Raw genomic sequence first — 21,923 nt, 5'->3', positions numbered from 1 at the left:
GATAATGCTCACCACTCTATTTTTAGGCTCCACCACAAAGCCTGGCACACAGTAGATGCTCAAAAAACATTTCTTAATAAATGAATGAAAGAGGAGGAGGAGAGAAAGAAGAATGTCTTTCATAACTATCTTACAGACTGTCATGAGGCTCAGATGAGATAGGCCTGAAGAAAGCCTTCTGTGGATAGTGAAATGCTGTTCGAAAATAAGCTAAAATTACGAGTAGCGTTTTAGAATAAAGGAAATTCCTTGACTGGAATGTCTTTCCAGAATTTTATTCAGTTTGTCTCATATCTGGGACACTGCTCCTTAACCTTGTTCAATGGACTCTCCAGGGGTCTAATTCTTTGGCCCCTAGCAACTCAGAATTCCTACGCCGAGCTCCCTAGACTGGGCTGCCTTTGTGGTACAGTGTCATGGGCAGGTGGAGGGCCTCCAGACCCTTGAAGTTAATCTCTTTATTTAACTGGGTATGGCCTTAAGTTCCAAAATTAGAACTTTGCTCCTCAGTTTATTGAACAAGGGATCTGCCCTTAGTGAAAATGTGTTACCTACCTCAGTGTGAATTGGTTCATTCCTTCCCTTACTGAGAGTGAAGTTTGATAACAGGGGGTGTTAAGGTGCAAGGGATTTGGAAGCCACCAGGGAAAAATGAACATAGAAAGGTAATCCTACAGGGCCTGGGGGCTCCAGAAGGTTTTGTGCCCCATGTTCTGCCATACGTGCTGATTTTTAATCCCTCTTTTCCAATGACCTTTGTGGTCAGGTGACTCAGTTAGGAGATCAGTGTAGCTTCTAGAATAAACAAATGACTTTAGGTCCTCACAAAATGGATGAATTATCATTACACTTCCCTACCGCATCCCCAGCCCTGGAGTTAGACGATCCAGGTTCAGATTCAGAGACTCTTTTACTTAGCAGCTATGTGGTCTTGGGGAAAGTTATTGAATCTCCCTCCGCCTGCTTGCTTTTTATCTGTAAAATGGGGATAATAGTAGTAGCTATCTCAGGTATGAAAAAATGACCCAGGCAAAACTAATCTACACTGTTAGAAGTCAGAATGGTGACTTCTTGGTGAGGAGGTAGCGACTAGGAAGGGCCATAGGGAAGCTTCTGGCATGCTGGTCATATTTTTCATCTGGATGCTGGTTACATGGAGGTGCTCAGTTTGTGAAAATTTATCAAGCTGTATATGATATGTGCATAATTCTGCATCTATATTATTTTTTAATAAAAGGTTTTTAAAAAAATCCATGTAAACTACTTGACATATAGTAAGTTACTGTCAACAATTCCTTTTCTCTCCAGCTGAGTGATCACCCTCTAAGGCTTTAACATTATTCCCAAACACAAGGAAAATGACAAACAAGAAAGAGAAATAGAGGGCAGGCTTTGACTGGGCACTTGATGGTTTAGATATCTGTACTTAGGGGTTAGGAAATTATGCTAAATAGGTAATTTTTGCTATTGTCTCATGTTCAAAATGCTTCCTTCTATAAATGCTCGAGCACATTTAGAATCAGTTGCATTTCCAGAATTTCTCCTCTTAGGAGAGCATCTTATATGGAAAGGGGAGATTAGGTGCCTGTTGGGAAGCTGAGTTTGTATACGACTCTGTATGACTGAGAAAGTGTCAATGGCCATGTTTGAATTGGGGTGGGGGTGAAGCTGATAGAAATACCATTCCCTGGTGCCACCACAGTTTGGAATAAAAGTCCTGAGAAAGGAGAGGAAAAATCCCAGCAGAATGCAACTGGCATGACCCAATGTTATCATGGTACCATGAGCTCAAAATGTCTTGACCCAGCGCCCCCAGCAAGGTCATCTCAGAAACAATTGGGCTCCAGCAACTTGTCTTACCTGCCTCAGAATGACTAAGGCCTATTTAAGCCTCGTGTTTGGTTAATCATTAAAGAAGATTTTTGCCAAACAAAGTAGAACAAGCCAAGAAAGAAGGGTGGCTAAAAATTAGCTCAGGAAAGGTCATATTTCTTGCAAATGCAAGGCTTGGTGTTGTTTTTGATTGTGGGTATAACTGTGTGGAATGGAGTCACAAGGATATATAACCCTGTTGAGGAAGCCAGTGCGTCTCTGGAGATTTTACGTGGGACCCTCCTCTACCCTCACAGTCATCTGGAGGACTACGGGCCTCCATCACCTTTGCTGAGAAGGCTGCATTCCTGTGGCGAGGGAGAGTGGGGACAGCTTGGCCAATGTTTGTAGCTGCTGTAAGACTCCAGAGAGGAAGGATGGAAGTCCCCAGAAGATGGAACCTGGATCTAAAGAAGGAAGGGGTGGGAACCCTAAGAGCCTTGGCTGCCGCTACACTCTCCCACGGAAAGATCAGTGTTGGCGGGCATCACCTGGGGCCAGGAAGGCTGGAGAGAGGCAGTTGCCTGCTAGGGGAGCACTCAGATGCATCATACTGTTGATTGCTAGACAATCCCTCAGCCTCCCAGTTTAGATAAATGCGGGGCACCCCCATTTTCTAAAAGAAACTCAAAGTCCTAAACTGGAATGATTTAGGGTTCTTCCTACTTCCTTGTTATGCAGGCCAAATATCTTCCTTCCACAGTTAATACGGGCCTATCAACCATGTTTAGTGTTGGAGGGAACAAAGGTTGTGTTTCCTCACTCCACACCCTTTCGCCTCCTTTTTTGAGGTTGCCACACTGAACTTCTTTCAGGTACTTGACTATACCACGCTTTTTCTTCGGGGCCTGGGCATTTCCTGTTCCCTCTTCTCCCTGCTCATCTGCCCTCCCTCCTACTCATCCTGTCCTTCTTTGCTTAGATGCCACTTCCTCCCCAAAGTCTTCTTAACCCCTTGCCCAGGCCTGGGTGGGTGTGGCTCCCATTTCATAGCCCTTGCAACACTGCCTTATCACGCCCGGGAGTTTCTGGGGGGCAGAGGGGGTCGATTTTGTTGATCATTGTCTCTCCAGTGCCTCATACTGTTCTGGCACATGGCTGGCATTCAACAAATGTTTATTGAAAAAAATGGGTGAACAAAAGCGTAAAAAGGTGTCAGATGGAAAGGCTTAATTGAGTTAATACAGTGGGGACGCATTCACACTACAGTTTATAAACAGGAAGAGAAAGGAAATAACTTTCTTATCCATGACATACCAGGCTTTTTAAAGATTCATTAACTCATCTGATTTTCCCAATAATCTTATGAGGTCAGGATTATTATCTCTGTTTTACCAATTAAGAAACTGGTGCTCAGAGAGGCAAGCCATCTTTTCCAAGGTCACACAGCTGGTAAATAGCAAAGCTGGAGGTTCAGCCCCTAGGCATCCCAACGGCAAGCCCAGCCTGTTCTACCAGGCCACAGTGCTTGACAAGTATTTAGGCAATCACATTTTGGCGTGAAGAGTTAGGAAACAGAGGAATACTGGGCACCTAGAGAGGGAAAACTAATGAGGAGAAAGAGAAGAAAGGCTGTATCCAATCTGATAGCTTAGAACTTGGAATTGAAGCAAAACTCAGCTCCTGAGTTTCATTCTGTATTTAAACCTAATCCTGCCCTTGACCTTGGATAGGCAAAGAGATGGAGAGTGTGTCAAGGAAGTGGTTGGGCAGGGATAAAGTGAATACATCTGTTATCCTATCAGTAATTATTTTTTTAAGGTGAAGATATATTTTTTGTATTTTTTCTTTTAGGGTCATTGTGCCAAATGTGACTTCATCAAAATAGCCATGCCAAATGTCACATTTCATTTTTTAAAAAACCCCAACTCTGATATAAAGGTTGCCCAAAAGACTTTATGATAAATATTGGGCTGGCCAAAAAGTTCGTTCGGGTTTTCTGTATCTTATGGAAAATCCCAAATGAACTTTTTGGCCAACCCAATATCATGTAATATACTATATACATCTCTTGAAAATAGTCAACTACCCTAATGCCCTTAAAACAGGGCCTGGCAAGCCAATAAAGTCAATTATAGTTAACAAAATATACACAGCACCCAATAAAATGTTGGACTGTCCACAGGATTACCCTTCACGAGAAAAGAAAAATTAGAACTTTGTTTTCTAGTTGTCTTGACTTCCAACTAAATAAGTGCTTATGCATGTTGTCTTGACAGATATTTTTGGAATTAAAACAAATTGGGGCATCTAGCCTAGTGAAGAAGCAGAAGGGTATAGTTGACTTCTTAATAATAGTTGTTTAGCCCTCTCCATAATCCTTGATACGGCATTGTAGATCGAATTCCTTAAATCCACCAGGGTAGACAATTTTAGCAGCTCACCTAGTGCTATGTCTTCCAGGCTGAAAGTAGGCATTTCAGCCATTCTTCCTTCAGTTCCCATCCCCCCAAGGAAAGAGGCTGCATTTGAAAACACACTAAAAGCCAACCAACAGAAAAGAAACTACACTTGGAGAAAAGCTTTTCTTTTCTTTTTGTAGACCGTGAAGTTGGTTGTTGGCACTACCGAATCTGTTCATGTCCAGGGTCAGTGTGCTTGCTGTTCGAAAGTATCTGGGACTTGGAGTCTGAGCGCAGATTTCTACCCTGGTTCCTACCAGCTGTGGGACCTTGGCCGGTCACATATCTGCTCTGCATACTTCACTGAGTTCTTGTGAGGTCCCGTGGCAATGGAAGCCAGTCTAATGAATCACCCAAGCAAAGCTTTTATCCCCACCCAACACACTATTTACCTGCTTATTTTGTCTGTGTTCTCCCACTGGAATGTAAGCTCCATGTGTGCAAGGTTTTGTTGGTTTTGTTGATGCTGTAGTCACCGCAGCTCCTAGAACAAAGCCGGGCAGGGCATCTAGTAGAGGTGTAATATGCATTTTGTAAGACTGTTAATTCCTTTTCTGACAAGAGCAATCAAACTCTGATTCTGCAACTTGAAGAGCATCTGTACTCTTCTCCTAGAACAAGAAAGAATCAGCAGATCTTGTTGCCCTTGAAAATATTGCCTAATGATCTGTCATCTTGGGAAGTTCCCTGGCCTCTTCTGCCTCTGAAAGAGCCTTCTTCCTTTTCAGAGGAAGCAGGAAGTTAGAATTCTAAGAAATGTGGTTCGGGAGGCCATGACCCAGGCTGCTCAAGACTAAGAAGGTAAAATTTTTAATCAACGGCAAAGCCATGTGGGGCAGTTTTTAGAGGTAATTCCATTGACAACCTACCACTTTCCCTTGAATCATTTGATTGGCTTTGCTGATGGATCCTACCTGAAGTTAGTGATGATCTCTAGAGAAAAAGGCAGTATCCTGCTAATCTTGCTGGGTGCTGTGAAAAAGGTGAAACAGAGGGCTTTGGTTTCCGATGCGGTGACCAACATTAGGTCACCCCAGAACTTTCATGAGACCACCAAACAACTCAAGGTCACATCAACTGCCTCCATGTAGATTTCTGAGTGTAAAGCTCTTGGGATCATAAACAAACCAGTACCAAGAACAGTGACAGGCTGTGCCACATCCCATTCTAATCCAGATGCTGAGTAGTAGTTGAGTGCTCAACTTTCTACCACCTGGGCACAAGTTTGAAGACACTGATAATTTACAATTTTTACTATGTGCCTCATCTTCATTAGTAATTCAAATCAAAGATATGATTTTCTCCAGCCGAAAATAATGAATTAGTCAGTTCCTTCTATGCTGTAAGGGTTATTCTAATTTTGTTAGAAAAAAAAATGTGTATAAAGAAAACACAATTTAAAATAAGGTCTTGAAATTGCTTTAAAGAAAGCTTTATTTACTACATACATCCTAAGAATGTATTGTAAATGAAGCAAGATCTAAATAAACTTAAAAGCTTTTCAAATACAATGCAACTAAAGATAACAACTAAACTGCTAGCATGTTTGAAAACAGAGAACTCGAAAGTTTTTTTTTTTTTAACATTTATATAGTTTGTTCTTAACCCTAAAAAAAAGTTCACATTTCAAGTTACAGACTTACCTCAGTAGTGTACATATGTGAAATGTTTTTCAAACAACAGGAACAGACAGACCATAGGTAGGTAGGAGGCTCACTGATACTTAACTGGCTATGTCAGCAACATTTATTTTTAAGGTAGTTTGGTAGTTGCCATGTTAAGACACCATTTTTTTCCTTTTTCTTTTTTGCAAATAATTTACAGGCACATGTAAAATACAGTAAGACCCCTGGGTCAGTCTCATCCAGTGAACCTCTGTGATCATTATCCTTCACTGGAAGGAGAGTAGGAGAGTACTTCTTTCATACAAAGTCAAAGGATGGGGATCTAATCCAAACTGCATTTTGTTGGATTACTCATTACAACAGATTTGAGTTTGGATGCAGTTTGCTGGGTACAGAATCAGGAACATTGCACAATTACTTTATGTCATGTAAGAACGATGGAAAGGAAGGTTAGGAATGTTTAAAGGCCTTCGCAGGCACTCAATAATTTTATAGAATAGTTAAATAAATATTGCTTATATATAAAAAATTCAACCCACCCTAAGATGAGGGAAAAGAGGGCATTTGGGAATCTCTTAATTTAAAATGTAAAACAAAACTAAAACGTTTGCTAAGGGCACTATCCTATTATTAATCCACAATAAGAATGCAGCCATCAGCAAAATTCAGTGAGTAGAAGGTTTGATGGAATCTCCAATATGACATAAAAACACAACTGTGGCCGTGCCATCTATTGCACACCTCACTTCCTTGATAGAACCTTTAAAAAAAGAAAATTCCAAGTTGGTGTATTTCATAAAGTAGATGACAATCTTAACATTTTACTGTATTTTACATTCACTCTGCTAAACAAAGGCCTTTAAACAGGCACAAAACACTGCAACAATACATTTACTTCCTACTAAAACAAAACTGTTCAATAACATTGAAATAAAATGGTTTCATTTTGCATTCAACTAGGTACCATGAACTTCTGCAACATAAAACAGCTAAAAACAAGCATTAGGAGATATTTACAAACTATCTTTTACTCCTGCAGGTCTCTCCTCCTCCTCCTGGCTGTGCACGCCCCAATTCAGTTCACCTGCCATGTGCATGGCAACGGAGGGAGGCCCTGTTCAATAAACATAATATTTCCAACACCGTGACAACCACAGACATTTCGCATGAAACATGATAAGGCAACTAGAAGCATATCTGCCGACAAGAGTCTTTCAGGGTCTTGTCTACAATAACATTCTCTGTCTCTACAAACTTACACTTCAAGACAAATATAATAAAATAAAAGCATTAGGAAAGGAATGAAAGTTGTATATTGGACAATTAAATAGCTATGCAAAGATGTCTTATGCAAACTATTAAAATCTTGTGCTTACACATACTCTGCTATTGAAAATACCTCCCAACCAAACCAAATGCCCCCCAAAAACCAAAAACCCATAACAAAAAACCCCAACAAAAAGAAGTATAAAAGTCATCAATGTTTTCTCTGTCAGAGTAATTAATTTGTCCTAGACTTGCCAAACACGAAGGTGGGACTGGGAACAGGGGGAGAGGGTGACTAGTCGGTGGGGAGAGAACCTATGTAAGAGCAAAGGCACCTGGAGAAGGAGTAGGGACCCAGGGTGATGGTGGCAGGTGAGAGAGCTTTCCAGTGTTTGGACTCAGAAGTGTGACAAGTCTTTCAATGTTGGCTTAAGGAGAGGTCGAGTGTTTAAAAAACAGAACCGTCATGGATAACACATAGTAACACCCGTCAACTTTTAATTCCAGCAGAAATAGAGGTTTCACTCATTTTAAAATTGCACTTTCCAGTATAACTTTTAAAATAACGTCTTATGTAGTATTTTTAAAGCACTATTGTTTGTATCTTTAAATATTGAATATATTTTTCAAAATAGTTCCCTAGCTGCTCAAGTGTGCTTTTTAATATATAGTTGATATATTCACTATTGAAGGTACTACAAAATAGAAATCTCTGGAGTGCAGAAGTTAAGAAAATAACCTTCATACTGAAAATATATCCTTAAAAATACAAAAACGAAAACCTCTATACAAATGTACTACAGCGTACAAATTTTTAAGAGATGGTGTTTAAGGCACAAACCATTGCAAGCCTCTTAGAAATGTACGAACACAGGTCTGCTAAATTGAAAACAGTCTTAAAAAACTAGTGAAAACTTCATGTATATAAAATATTCCAGTATGGTATCTGATAACATTCTTCACGTTCGGGTTTCGTGTGTGCTAACCCAACACGTTCTTTCTTCATAAATAGTAAAGTGTTCCTTCAGTGGTCATGGTGGGTGGATCTCAGTAGGTCTGGTAGACGTCGTGGATGGGCACCTGGATAGCAGCGGCGGGGAAGGCCTGAGGTATGTAGCCTGCGTACCCGCTGTAGACGGCGGCCGCCGCGTTCTTCTGCAGCGTGGCGATCGTAGCTGTGGTCGGAGCAGCAAATGGCACATAACTGGCCCCGTAGATCCCGGCAGCGGGAATTCTCTGAACGTTTGGAGCCACCGTGTACACTGGAGTTATTGGGCGGCCCTGAGGAGGAGGGAGAGAAAGAATCCTTACTGATCACGTGTGGCTACCTATCCATTCGTTCATTCATTCATTCAACTCCCAGGGGTCTGGAGGAGAAACAGACAGAGAAACAAAAGTTGCCATTCTTGGGCTTCCCTGGTGGCGCAGTGGTTAAGAATCCGCCTGCCAATGCAGGGGACACGGGTTCGAGCCCTGGTCCGGGAAGATCCCACATGCCGCGGAGCAACTAAGCCCGTGCACCACAACTACTGAGCCTACGCTCTAGAGACGGCGAGCCAGAACTGCTGAGCCCACGTGCCGCAACTACTGAAGCCCAGGCGCCTAGAGCCTACGCTCTGCAACAAGAGAAGCCACTGCAATGAGAAGCCCGCGCACCCCAATGAAGAGTAGCCCCCGCTCACCGCAACTAGAGAAAGCCCACACGCAGCAACAAAGACCCAACGCAGCCAAAAATAAATAAATAAATTTATTTAAAAACAAAGCAAACAAAAGTTGCCATTCTCAGGGCAGAAAGGCAGAGGGGTAGACAAACAATAACTGTAAGGGAGTGAGACAGGAGCCATTAAAGTAAGGTAAAGTTGCATCCTCAAGGCTCATTTGAATTCAGCTGGTGACACTGACGGAATTGGAATGCTCAGGGAAAGTTCCAATGCTCTGGAATCTTCTGCCCACCATTCCACGCAATCAGCCTATGCCCCAGAGTGAGCGAGAGATGGGAGTTGAGGTCCACCCTTTACTCAGTTGATCTCACTGTAACTAAGAAGAAATATTTTTCCTAAAATACATGCCAGCTGCCTCAACTCATACTTAACTGAAGAAACAAGATGTTTCAAGAACGGAGAGAAAGAAGCATAGTCTGTGACAACTTTATGGAACAAAGTACACAGATCTCCAAAGGGTCAGCTTCTTAAGCTGTGACCTAAAAAGATTGTGACCCAGACACGATTTTCAGCGAATGTGATCTCTTCAACCATCTCCCACCTAAGATATGACACCACTATATAAACAAATTGCTGTAGAAGGTTCGAGAAGGAGCCAACTAACTTGAGGAGCCAGAGAAAGCATCTCAGACGTGGAGACATTTGAGCTGGGTTCTGGAGAATAAGGTGGGGTTTCTACATGAGGAGGAAGTGGGGAAAGACAAGCTAACTGAAGCTGCCGCACTGCAGCTGCCGTGCTGGCTCTGAAAGTCCCTGCTGCTTCCTTCCCTCCACTTGAAAGTGTAACATACTATGTTTTCAGAACAAATAGGAGTATGCAGGGAAGACTGTGGTTCAGTATTTCCCGAAGTGTTTGCTATGGAGCTCGTTCTCTGAGCTGCTTTATGGAAAAGTAGATAGATGTTTGGTAAAATAAAACACACGTATAACAAAACATCCGGTGCACCTTATGTTTCATAGAATGCCCTCTAGTACGTGCTGCTGTGGTCTCCTTGTCTTAATGTATCTTTAAAATAAACAATTCAGGATATGTGAAATGGAGAATTAGATTTTAAAAAATTACTTCTTCCTGGATTTTTATAAAGGAATTACTTATCATTCCTCTACAATACCTGCAAATCAGAGTCACAAAATTATGTTCAAAGGAACTTCATAACCTAAGAGTCATTTCTTTTAACTGTAACCAAAATAATAATTATACTAAATGATAACAATAACAGAGAGATTATAGTCTGCTAGGCACTTCTAAGTGCCTTATTTGTACGATGTTATTTTTCTTTGAAAAATATTTTTTTACCTATTTCTTTTTTTTTATAAATTTATTTTTTGTTTATTTTTGGCTGCGTTAGGTCTTTGTTGCTGCGCGCGGGCTTTCTCTAGTTGTGGCAAGCGGGGGCTACTCTTCGTTGCGGTGTGCAGGCTTCTCATTGTGGTGGATTCTCTTGCTGCAGAGCACGGGCTCTAGGCACGCGGGCTTCGGTAGTTGTGGCTCACGGGCTCAGCAGTTGTGGCTCGCAGGCTCTAGCGCGCAGGCTTAGTAGTTGTGGTGCCCGGGCTTAGTTGCTCCACGGCAATCCTAACCACTTCACCACCAGGGAAGTCCCGGTGACACAGCTTTTAAGCAAGGGGATGTGTGACTCTGGAGCCTGTGCGTTTAGCCTTGCATTATCCTGCCTCCTACAATGCAGTCACGATGAATATCTTATTAGAAACGCTTTATGACCAGGCAGACAATCTTCGAACTGGGAAGACTGTGGTTTATAGCAAGACAGCAAGCCATCTTTTCCAAATGTGTGGACATCTCTTTAATGACAAATGCACAAAGGGAAGGAATCACAGGGAAGGTGACATCTGAGAAAAACCTTTCCATGTGCTACAGTGCAGCCCAACACCTGGGCTCAGGTGAATGCAATGGGGTGGGGCTGAGCGTAGGGAGTTGGGGAGGAGGAGAGAAAAAGACCTCAATTTTTGCTCCTCTCAAAAAACGAATGGTTATCTTTGCTCTACCTATACCACCGACTTGTTGTGAAGACTGAGAACACTTTGAGAAATCAACGTGAAAAAATGATCGTCTACACTTGCAAGTTTTTTTAATTGCTTGCAAAGGCTGTATGAAACTTTGGATATAAAATGGCTAAACAGGAATATCCCTGAGCACCTGCAAAACAGAGGAGGAAGAGCGAAGGTGTTCCCCAAGAAGGTTCTGGAAGCCATGCTGGGAACTGATTTCCAGTGTTGCTCCACTCCAAAAAGTTTTCTATTTACCGATCCGTGGAGCTTAAAATGCTCCTTGGGAACTTCCCTGGTGGCACAGTGGTTAGGATTCTGCGCTCCCAGGGCAGGGGGCCCGGGTTCGATCCCTGGTCGGGGAACTAGATCCCACATGCATGCTGCAACTAAGAGTTTGCATGCCGCAACTAAGGAGCCCGCCAGCCGCAACTAAGATCCAGTGCAACCAAATAAATAAATGAATAAATATTAAAAAAAAAAAAAAAGCTCCTTCCTCTGCTGCAATTTGGCAGAGAACACAGAGGCGGCAGAGGACTGAACGTGTCAGAGAACCCAGGTCAATGAACTCGAGGCAGGACACAGAGTACTTAGATCTGAGGGAGAGTGGCAGGGTCACACACACTCAAAGAAGCCATTCCCACGTTACAAATGAAGTAGCTCCAGGCATTCTGCAGAATATACTGGAGAAGGAAACAATCTCCATAGGAATCAACTGTTAATGACAGCACACTGAACGAATTCCCAAACCACAACTTCGTGTAAAGACCCCACGGCAGCATCCAGCGCAGACTGACATAAGATAGAAACGGTCTGCATTCCAGAACGTGATCATGAAGCCTGGAATCTGGGCTCCACCAGAACTGGGACCACGCAGCAAAGACCAAAGTTCACGAGTTTCTTAGTAAAGAGGAATTAGAAATTATTAGCAGAATTCCACTAAGTAATGCCTGTAGGTTACTGTATATATTTATAGTCAGGCCACAGGAATAACTGCTTTGTGAGTCATTTCCAACCTATTCCTTTTTTTGGCTTTTTGCAGTTAAAGAATACTTGACGATATATTGATAGATAAATAAACTTCACATGGCCTGACCCTTTCTGAATAGTGCAGTCAAGACTGGGGCTCAGCGTGGGCAACAGCAAGCAAACAGCAGGCTACTGTGAGGGTTCACAGCCTGGCTTTGTTTCGGCATCACTGAGGAGCTGGGACAAAATATGGATTCTAGAACCCCAGCCCAGTTCTGCTGAACTGGAATCTTCTGGGGTTTGAATCTAAGAATCTCTGTTTTATCAATATAAACATGTCCCCTGGATAATTCTTACCCAATTAGATAAAAGACAGCCCCGGCCTGAGTTTTTACGCTTGTTGATAGATACGGTAGTTGAGATTCACTGCCTCACAAAGGAGAGCTTCAGCAAGATTATTTTTCTGTCTGGATGAATGATATATCACATAGGTATTCCCTGTGTGCTACACATTGCAGATACAAAGCAATATAAGACGTAGCTCTTGCTCTGGAAGAACTTCGTTTTAATTGGGGAGATAGAACACACTGGCAGTCAAATGCCAAGTAATACTGTAGGTAATGAGAAGTACAGGAGAGATGACTTCCAAGGTGAGATGGATGGGAAAGATTCTAGAGAAGAAACCATAGAGAGGAGAACACTGTGAGTGAGTAGAGGTGGGGAAGGAGGATGGAATGCTAAGACTGGATTGGGAGGAGATATGGGAATAGTTGGATATGGTTGTAAGAGAGGAGTAAAGGCAGATTTTGTAAAGTTTCATGTATCTTTATCTCTATAGACATTTCTCTCTCTACAGGCACACATATACATATGTATACATGTATACATATGTATATATACATACAGACAGAGAGAGGGAGGGAGCGTGGAGGGAGGAGTAGAACTTTAAAGAACTCTTCATTGAACTATAATCTGGAATGGGAAAACGTGAACTATCTCCTGGGATTTTGTGTGTCAGCTCCTTAACAATAAGAACATGAGTTAAAAATTATCCAGTGCCATAAAAAAAAAAATAGTATGTATAATATTATGACACTGTGAAAAATTACACATGCCATTTTTGCATATTGCTTCCCATCTTTAATACAGTGATGATATTGGGGTAGTACAATTATTACTAAAAATTTTTCTGTCCTGCCATGATTTATCTTACAAAATTTGTCTGTCATCCAGTCCCATAGTTCTAACAGAGAGCTAGGCACACAGTAAATTCTCCTGTGGAATATTAAATGAATCCACGACACAGGAGGCCTCACACAAACGCAACGACCGCAGCAAGACCCCTACCTGGAAAGGTGGTGGCGTGGACACGGCAGGGATGACGGCGGCGGCCGCGGCCGCGGCGGCTGGGTCTGGCTGCACAGCGATGGGGCTGATCATGTGCTCCATTGTGTGGATTTTACCATCTTCAATCATTTTAGGAGCCGGAGCTGCCTGAAACATGGAATACTGGGCCCCGATGGCAGGGATGGCCACTGCAAGAGAAGTAAGAAGGAAACACAGGTCAGTCATCCAGTCACTGAGGGAGGTCCATCACTTTCTCAATGTTTTTAAAAACCAAGTTTAGCAGCCAAGGGCTCTCCCTGCTAACTAATGCTCCCTCAGTACAGGTGCTACCCAAGAGGAAGAGAGAGAAGGTGGCAGGTACCCCCCTCCCCTTGGCTTCACTTTCAAAAGGAAACACGTAGGTACCAATGGGGTCTCCCCATAGATCATCAGGGAAGGAAAGCTTAGAGTTAGGTTTCTGCACCCACATTTCCTACTGCTTCTAACAGAAAATCACATTTTGACTCTTACTCTTGAGGTCCTACAGAGCAAGAAAGGGCCTTCTAATTCTGAGAAAACAGTCTCAGAATAAGAAGTGAGAGCAGAGGCTCGAGGCCCAAGAGTGTGAGAAGGAGACTGCTGGTTCCTTATCACTCATCTAACTCGTTACCAGACCCGCTGCCCTTTTCACTTTCACCACGTTTTAAAAAGCTGGTGCTGTTGAGGGTTTCATTTTGAGAACTCAGAGGTCTGTGTACATCCTCCCCACCCCACATTTCAGATTTCAGTATTACTGACTCAAGGAAAAATACATAATAAAAAATGGAAAATTCCCTAATTTTCTAATGGCCAGTCATAATAGCGAAGCAGTAGAGTGACTGCTTTTTTTGGTGGTACCTGCCAATTCAAAGACATGTTTCTGTGAGTCAAGTCCAAAGGGCTCATTTCAACCAGAGATTCAAACCGACAGCAGTTATCGAATGTCAATGTATGATAAGGAGAGGTAAAAAGAAAAAAAAAATACTAGCCCTGATCTGGGGGAGTTTGCGTGAGTGTGTGGTATGTGTGTGTTGCAAGGAAGAGCAAGAATATTGAAATGCATACACAAAGTAACTTTTCACTTATGTTTTTTCTCCAACTGTAAGTAATTTCTTCTAATAAAAGCTGAGGATATAAGGTAAAGAGAAATGACTGTGGGCTAAACAATGATACAGCCATTCAATAAAATATACCTAAAATCTTAACCAAATCTTTTACCTGCCTTTCCATCCATATGATCTTGTGCCCAGATACTTCACTACTGCCCTGGTGTTCCTCCTAAAATACATAGTTCTAATTTTCTAGATTAATCAGAAATAGAGGTCAAGGGGATAGGGCCCAGAAAGGGTTATAAGTTTGAGCTATATTTGAGTTGTACTAAGCAACTCTGGATTATTCTGGCTGTCAGCTACTCCATGCCTCAGAACACAACTATATGCTTAAAGGTTGTTTAAGAGTTCTTTTCTCTAGTTAAATCTTTTTTTTTAAACATATTTATTGGAGTATAATTGCTTTACAATGGTGTATTAGTTTCTGCTTTATAACAATGTGAATCAGTTATACATATACATATGTTCCCACATCTCTTCCCTCTTGCATCTCCCTCCCTCCCACCCTCCCTATCCCACCCCTCTAGGTGGTCACAAAGCACAGAGCTGATCTCCCTGTGCTATGCGGTTGCTTCCCACTACCTCTAGTTAAATCTTAAGCTAATGCCAACAGGAGTCCCTTTCCCAACAAGTAGAAGTGACAAGTCTTGTACCCAGGCTCTGCTTTATGGAATTACAGAGAGAAACAGGATCTGTTTTACACTGCTTAAAGCACCAATGGCATTTATAAGGAAATCCAGTCTAAGGAGTCACTTACCTGCAGAAATTGCAGAATTTTTTCATAGGCATTAAAAAAAAAAAAAAAAAATCACCGGATTACTTCAAAAGGAAGCTCTACTGGGAAAATGCTTTGTAAGCCCTATGTGGCCAATGCCAACCAACGCCCCACTCGCACAGCTCCCTTGAGTCTGTTTCAGCCAGGGGAAGGAGTGCAGACCGCAGGCAACAGAAAGTCAGAGAGGCTGAGCTTCGAAGCGAGGATGTTCTCAAAGCGTTCTTCAATCTTCCCTCCATGAGACCGGGAACAGGTCTGGAGGAGGGTCAGGGTGGAATTTCTCATGTGTTTGGGGGCTTGTGTGGTGTGTGGGAGTCTGTGCTATGCTCACACTGTGGAGTTAAAGAAAGCTCCTTGCAGGTTAGGGTCAGAAAGACCTGTTTCACACTAGGCGACCAATGAGCACTAACAATGTTGGAAAACTGGTTTGTGGGGCCTGTTTGTGGAGGGTGGAAGCCAAGTTCAAGGTCCCTGGCTTGAATTACTTGAGTGCCCCTACCCCCAATCTACTGATCCAGCAAAAGGTGGAAATGAGAGCTGGAAATCATCTGCAAAAACTTTCACTGCTGCTCCCAGGCATTCTGGTTTGTTAAGACCATGACAAGAGACAGTGGTGTTATTTGCTCCTGAAGGGGAATTTTCTAACCTTCCCAGCAACTCTCAGAACTAGCAAAGAAATGCGCCTTCTGGCTTCTGATGCGTGTGGTAGAAATAGGCTTGAGTAAGGAGAAGAAAGTTTTTAGCTGGTAGAAGACACAGAAGAGACTCGTGTTCTTCTATCTCTGCACACCCCATCCCAATCTGCCTAGTTGAGAATCTGCCTAATTGAAAAAAAGCCTAACAACTGGTGATACCCATTGGAAAAACCCACTATCGCAAAGTTTGACTTGAACGTGGTCAAAACTAGACTATCTCCCTAAATTCTAGATGAGAAGGTACAGGAGGCCACATTCCTTGCCTAATCTCTGGTTGCCTTTGAGAAGAGGAACCCATATGCAGATAGAAGTACCCAAGGAAGTCACTTCAAAGAGAGGGCTGGGGTTCAGGCTGAAAAGATCCATTCTCACTCCGGTTTATACTGACCTGTACCAGGTTTAATGGCAACTGGATTGACGGCAGAGATTTCCAAATTCGGTACAAGTTCATATCCTTTTTCTTGTTGTTTTCCTTTTCCTTCATGATATCGGCTATATATACCACGGCCAGCAGAATATCCCCCAAGGTAGGAACCCCTGGGCCCTGGGGCTCTGTTGCCAGCTGCACCTCGACCCCGGCCTCTTATGCTGCCTGCTTATAATAACAACACAAAACACGATGAGCTACCAATAGCAACAGTACAGGAGGCGGACCTCAGCTCAAGGTTCTTGGCACTTAGGTGTTTGCGCTGGCTCTAAGCTGCAAGTGGCTACACCTCTGCCCTTCAATGAGCTGGAAGATGGTTCACACCTTCTGTCCCAGCCTAGGTGCACCCTAAAATGTCTGCTTAACGCAAGAGATGAACTTGAAGGGTGAGTTCCTAGGACTGCAACTGCAACTCCAGTAAATAAAAATGTTCACACGCTGTAACAAAGTTAGTTGTGGAAGGGGAACTGCTAGTCACCTTTCTCATTTTATGCGTGAGAAAACAAGCCTCGGGAGGTCAAAGGGGCTGACTTAAGTCACAAAAGCAGTTAATCAGAGAACAGGACCCAGAGGCTAAGCATTCTGCTTCCCAGTGTAATGCCTGGTTTCATTACGGGCTAGCCAGTGACTACAAACAACAAAACAACCCAAACAAAAAACCCAACGACAACACTGTGCCCCCTAATCCCCAACATTCTAAAGACTTCATTTCGCACGTAGTTTTTAACCTAAGAACCCAGAGCCTTGCGGACTAGCCCCACAGTGGGTAGGCCCTGGAAAGGCTGAGCGCAGGAAGAGCTTGCAGGCGCCCACGATTCTACCACTCATCCCACACATACTAACGATCTGCATTCCTCTCAGTGCTGTAGAAGTGCATGCCTTAAGCGCCAGCAAAGAACAGAACCCAGAACCCACACCCAAACGAGGCTGGGTAGGGGGGTCGCCGTCCACCGGCTTGGTAAATGACAGCCACCACACCCCTGACGCCGCCCGCCTGGCAGACGCGGATCCCTGGGCCTACCCAGGCAAGGAGTCCCCACTAACCTTTCACGAAGTAGTCCCTGTTGGGCCCAATGAGCGCGTTGTAGGGGTAGCCATAGTAGGCCAGCGTGTAGGGGTCGCAGGAGTACACGTAGCTGGGCTGCTGCACCATTGCCGCCTCGGCCGCGCCGCCGCCCTTGGCCGCCTTCTGGTAGCGGGAGTACTGCTCCTTGTCCACGGGCTTGGCCAGCGTCACCTCGAGGCACGAGCCCTCCAGCTCGGTGCCGTTGAGGTTGTTCATGGCGTGCACGGCGTCCTCGCGGCTGGCAAAGTGCACGAAGGCGTAGTCGCGGATCTTCTTGACGCGCTCCACGCAGCCCGGGTTGAACTGGCCGAAGCTCTTCTTGATGGTGTCCTCGGTGGTCTCGATCATGAGGTTCCGCACGTAGAGGATCTTCACGGTCTCCATCACGTCCTCGTCCACGTCGATCTCGGGCTCGGCCCAGTCCACGGCAATCTGGTGGCCCCAAAGCTGGATGCGGCCGGGCATGAGCTTGCGGCGCGCCATGGCGGCGGCGCGGTGGCTCTCGTACTCGACGAAGGCGAAGCCGCGGTTCTTCATCTTGTCGGCCGCGCTGGCGTAGACGATCACGTCGAGCACGCCCTCCGTGACCTTGGCGATCTCCTCCAGGATCTCCTCGCGCTTCTTCATCTTGGGGATGCCGCCGATGAAGAGGCGGCAGTTGTCTACGCTGCAGCACACGCCGAGCAGGCGGCCGGGGCGGATCTCGTAGTTGTTGAGCTCACGCACGGCGCGCTTGGCCTCGTGCTTGTGGCAGTACATGACGAAGGCGTAGCCGCGGTTCTTGCCGTCGAAGTCCATCATGAGGCGCAGCTCGTAGATGCGGCCCACCGCCTCAAACACGGGCACCAGCTCGTCCTCGTACACGTCGCGCGGGATCTTGCCCACGAAGACCTCGCAGCCGCGCTGCGGGTGCGGGCCTTCCCAGCCGGGCGGCGGGCCGCCGTACTTGCGCTGCCCGTTCTCCTGCACCATGCTGTAGCCCGTGCGCTCCATCAGCGCCAGAAGCGCCGCCTCGTTGGGCGCGCCCGCCACGCCCTCGGGCACCTTGGCGGAGGACCCAGCGGCCGACTCGCTGCTCATGGCTGCGGTGGAATCCTCTGCGGTCATAATGTCAAAGGCATCCACAGCCCGGCGGAAACCTGGGGGAGGCAGGAGGGAGAGGGTGAGTGTGGAATCTGCACCGAGTTGAGTCAGAACTTGACTTTTTTTTTTTTTTCTTTCTTCTTCAAAGCTATACAAGACTCACGCTTAACTATCAGGTGGTTGAATGAGAAATAAGATGGAGACCGCTCTAGATATGCGGCAGCTCTAAAATAGTCTAAATTGGGCAAGGTGTTTTGCAGGAAAAACCAGAAGTGACTCGGGGAAAAAAAATCAGAATGAGCAAGTACTTCCGCTTAGTCAGTAACCCAACAGCTTTGAAGCATAGAGAACCTGCTCTCATCGTTGGGGAAAACTTCACGTTCTTGCGGCAGTTGGCAACATCTTTTGCTTAATTCCTGCACTGTCAAGTCAAATTGACTTCCTTTTAGTTACAGCATTTTACCCCCTTTATTTCTTTGACAGACAAAACCTCTTTCTTTGCTTTCTTTTTTAAGACAGACTTTTTCATTTAGGAATGGAAAGAGGGCAATGTGTTCATATTGTTAAGGAAAAAACCGAGGAGGTGTTACTATAGAAGATGCAGAGCTGTGTGCGGAAGCTTTTTACAAGGAAGAAATGGAACACCCACATTACCAAGGACTTGTCCTGGGAACTGTGCTAAGAGCTGGTAAGTCTGATTTTTACGGTGTCGTTCCCTATCAGCAAAATTCTTGGTATGAATCATTCATGGATTTGGAATCAGTGCACAAAGAGCTAGATTAAGTTCAGGCTGGGGGACTTGTGAAGCAGGAACAACCTGGTAAACTACCCTATAGTCTTCAGAGAACTGTCACATGTATTATCTTATTTGATCTTCTTAATCTCCTTTCATGGGAAGTGATATTATCATTAGTCCCAAATGTCTATGGGGAAATAGGCTCAGAGAGGTTGAGTAAATTGCTTATTTCACACAGCAAGTATCAGCTCATATCAGGACTTGATTTCAAGGTGTATGGCTCCAGATTCCATGTTCTTTCTTTGAAACCAGCGCTGAGCAACAGAACTTTCTGTGACGATGGAAAACCTGTCACTAGCCACTTGTGGCCATGTGACTATTGCAGAATTTTTCATTTTACTTTAAAATTAAATAGCCACACCAGTGCAAGTCTAAATCATGCCACCTCCACTCCTATAGCGTAGGGCTCATGGAAATGATTTTAAGTTATACAGTGAGATTATCACTAGGAGCTTTGTATTTTGCGTTTGTAAAGAACAGCTCTGATTTTCAGCTTTTGAAAAAATGAAGTTTAGTTCATTTTTCTGGTCTATGATAGTATTCAAGTAAATTTTATGGAAATTAAGAAAAATAAGAGAAAAAATTATTCCTAATTCTCCTACCCAGTCATAGCCACAATTAAACTTTCCCATCTTTCTTTCAATAGTTTCTTTTGGGGGGTGGGAGAGGTGGAGCTGGGCTTCCAATAAATTTACATCCTGCTGCTTTACTTCATTTTACAAGCATTCTTCCACGCTCTTAAAACTGTAAAAACATAATTTATAATAGCTGAATAAGGTTTCATCATTCAACTAAATTTTTTCCATTTTTTATCATTTAAAAAAATTTACAAGGCCAGACACTATAAAACTCTTAGAGGAAAACATAGGCAGAACACTCTATGACATAAATCACATCAAGATCCTTTTTGACCCACCTCCTAGAGAAATGGAAATAAAAACAAAAATAAACAAATGGGACCTAATGAAACTTAACAGCTTTTGCACAGCAAAGGAAACCGTAAACAAGACGAAAAGACAACCCTCAGAACTGGAGAAAATATTTGCAAATGAAGCAACTGACAAAGGATTAATCTCCAAAATTTACAAGTAGCTCATGCAGCTCAATATTAAAAAAAACAAACAACCCAATCCAAAAATGGGCAGAAGACATAAATAGACATTGCTCCAAAGAAGATACACAGATTGCCAACAAACACATGAAAGGATGCTCACCATCACTAATCATTAGAGAAATGCAAATCAAAACTACAATGAGGTATAACCTCACACCAGTCAGAATGACCATCATCAAAAAATCTACAAACAACAAATGCTGGAGAGGGTGTGGAGAAAAGGGAACCCTCTTGCACTGTTGGTGGGAATGTAAATTGATACAGCCACTATGGAGAACAGTATGGACGTTCCTTAAAAAACTAAAAATAGAACTACCATATGACCCAGCAATCCCACTCCTGGGCATATACCCAGAGAAAACCATAATTCAAAAAGAGACATGCACCCCAATGTTCATTGCAGCACTATTTACAATAGCCAGGACATGGAAGCAACCTAAGTGTCCATCGACAGATGAAGGGATAAAGAAGGTGTGGCACATATATACAATGGAATATTAGTCATAAAAAGAAATGAAATTGAGTTATTTGTAGTGAGGTGGATGGACCTAGCGACTGTCATACAGAGTGAAGTAAGTCAGAAAGAGAAAAATAAATACCGTATGCCAACACATATATATGGAATCTAAAAAAAAAAAAGAAAAGGTTCTGAAGAACCTAGGGGCAGGACAGGAATAAAGATGGAGACGTAGAGAATGGACTTGAGGACACGGGGAGGGGGAAGGGTAAGCTGGGACGAAGAGAGAGTGGCATGGACTTATATATTACTACCAAATGTAAACTAGATAGCTAGTGGGAAGCAGCCGCATAGCACAAGGAGATCAGCTCGGTGCTTTGTGACCACGTAGAGGGGTGGGATAGGGAGGGAGACGCAAGAGGGAGGAGATATGGGGATACATGTATAAGTATAGTTGATTCACTTTGTTATAAAGCCGAAACTAACACACCATTGTAAAGCAATTATACTCCAATAAAGATGTTAAAAAAAAATTTACTACTAGGAATTCTACACAAGAATATTAAGGGAAATTTCAAGGATAATTAAGGTAAGTTTGATCATTTAAAGAAAGCAAAACAAAACAAAAGAAAGTATAGGGGATACAACAGAAGATATTTATTTGCCCGTTGGCCAACCGATACTTCTTTGGTTCATTTGCCGTAACATCAAGGGCCAGTACAGTTTAGCAGCGGTCCCCAACCTTTTTGGCGACAGGGACAGAGTTCGTGGAAGACAATTTTTCCACGGATGGGGTGGGGGTGGGGGGATGGTTCCTGGATGATTCAAGCGCATTACATTTGTACACTTTATTTCTATTATTATTACATTGTGATATATAATGAAATAATTATACAACTCACCATAATGCTGATAGGAGGAGGAGCTCAGGCGGTAATGCGAACTATGGGGGGCAGCTGTAAATACAGATGAAGCTTCGCTCGCCCACCCACCTCTCACCTCCTGCTGTGTGGCCAGGTTCCTAACAGGCCAGGGACCGGTACCGCAGAGGCTGGGGACCCCTGCAGTTCAGTGGGTTAGTGACTGGCCACTGGAGCCAGAATGCGTGGTTGCGTGTGAATCCTAGCTCTAACACTTCCTAGTTGTATGACCTGGAGCAAGGATATTCAGCTAC

The 21,923-nt window shown here is 43.7% G+C and overlaps 2 protein-coding genes across 14 annotated transcripts in view; one reads left to right on the top strand and one right to left on the bottom strand.

Moving 5' to 3' along the window:
- NSUN7 (NOP2/Sun RNA methyltransferase family member 7) overlaps positions 1–21,923 on the top strand; it is a 373,856-nt gene that overhangs the window by 23,495 nt on the left and 328,438 nt on the right. The window lies entirely within an intron of this gene.
- The window catches only part of RBM47 (RNA binding motif protein 47), a 243,245-nt gene continuing 226,999 nt past the window's right edge, over positions 5,678–21,923 (bottom strand). For 11 of the 13 annotated variants that reach the window (XM_082390606.1, XM_082390608.1, XM_082390607.1 and 8 more), the window contains 4 exons: positions 17,278–18,438; positions 16,195–16,401; positions 13,210–13,397; positions 5,678–8,446 (listed from right to left, as the gene is read on the bottom strand). In XM_082390606.1, coding sequence (XP_082246732.1) covers positions 8,213–8,446; positions 13,210–13,397; positions 16,195–16,401; positions 17,278–18,438 — 1,790 coding nt within the window. In that variant the 3' untranslated portion in view covers positions 5,678–8,212. The remainder of the gene's footprint in view (positions 8,447–13,209; positions 13,398–16,194; positions 16,402–17,277; positions 18,439–21,923) is intronic. The other 2 variants (XM_082390604.1, XM_082390603.1) reach the window with 2 other exon arrangements.

This window comes from Balaenoptera borealis, assembly GCF_965194805.1.
Source record: "Balaenoptera borealis genome assembly, chromosome: 4".
NCBI lineage: Eukaryota > Metazoa > Chordata > Mammalia > Artiodactyla > Balaenopteridae > Balaenoptera > Balaenoptera borealis.
The sequence above is the reverse complement of the archived record's forward strand: the minus strand, read 5'-3'. Positions and strand labels throughout refer to the sequence as shown.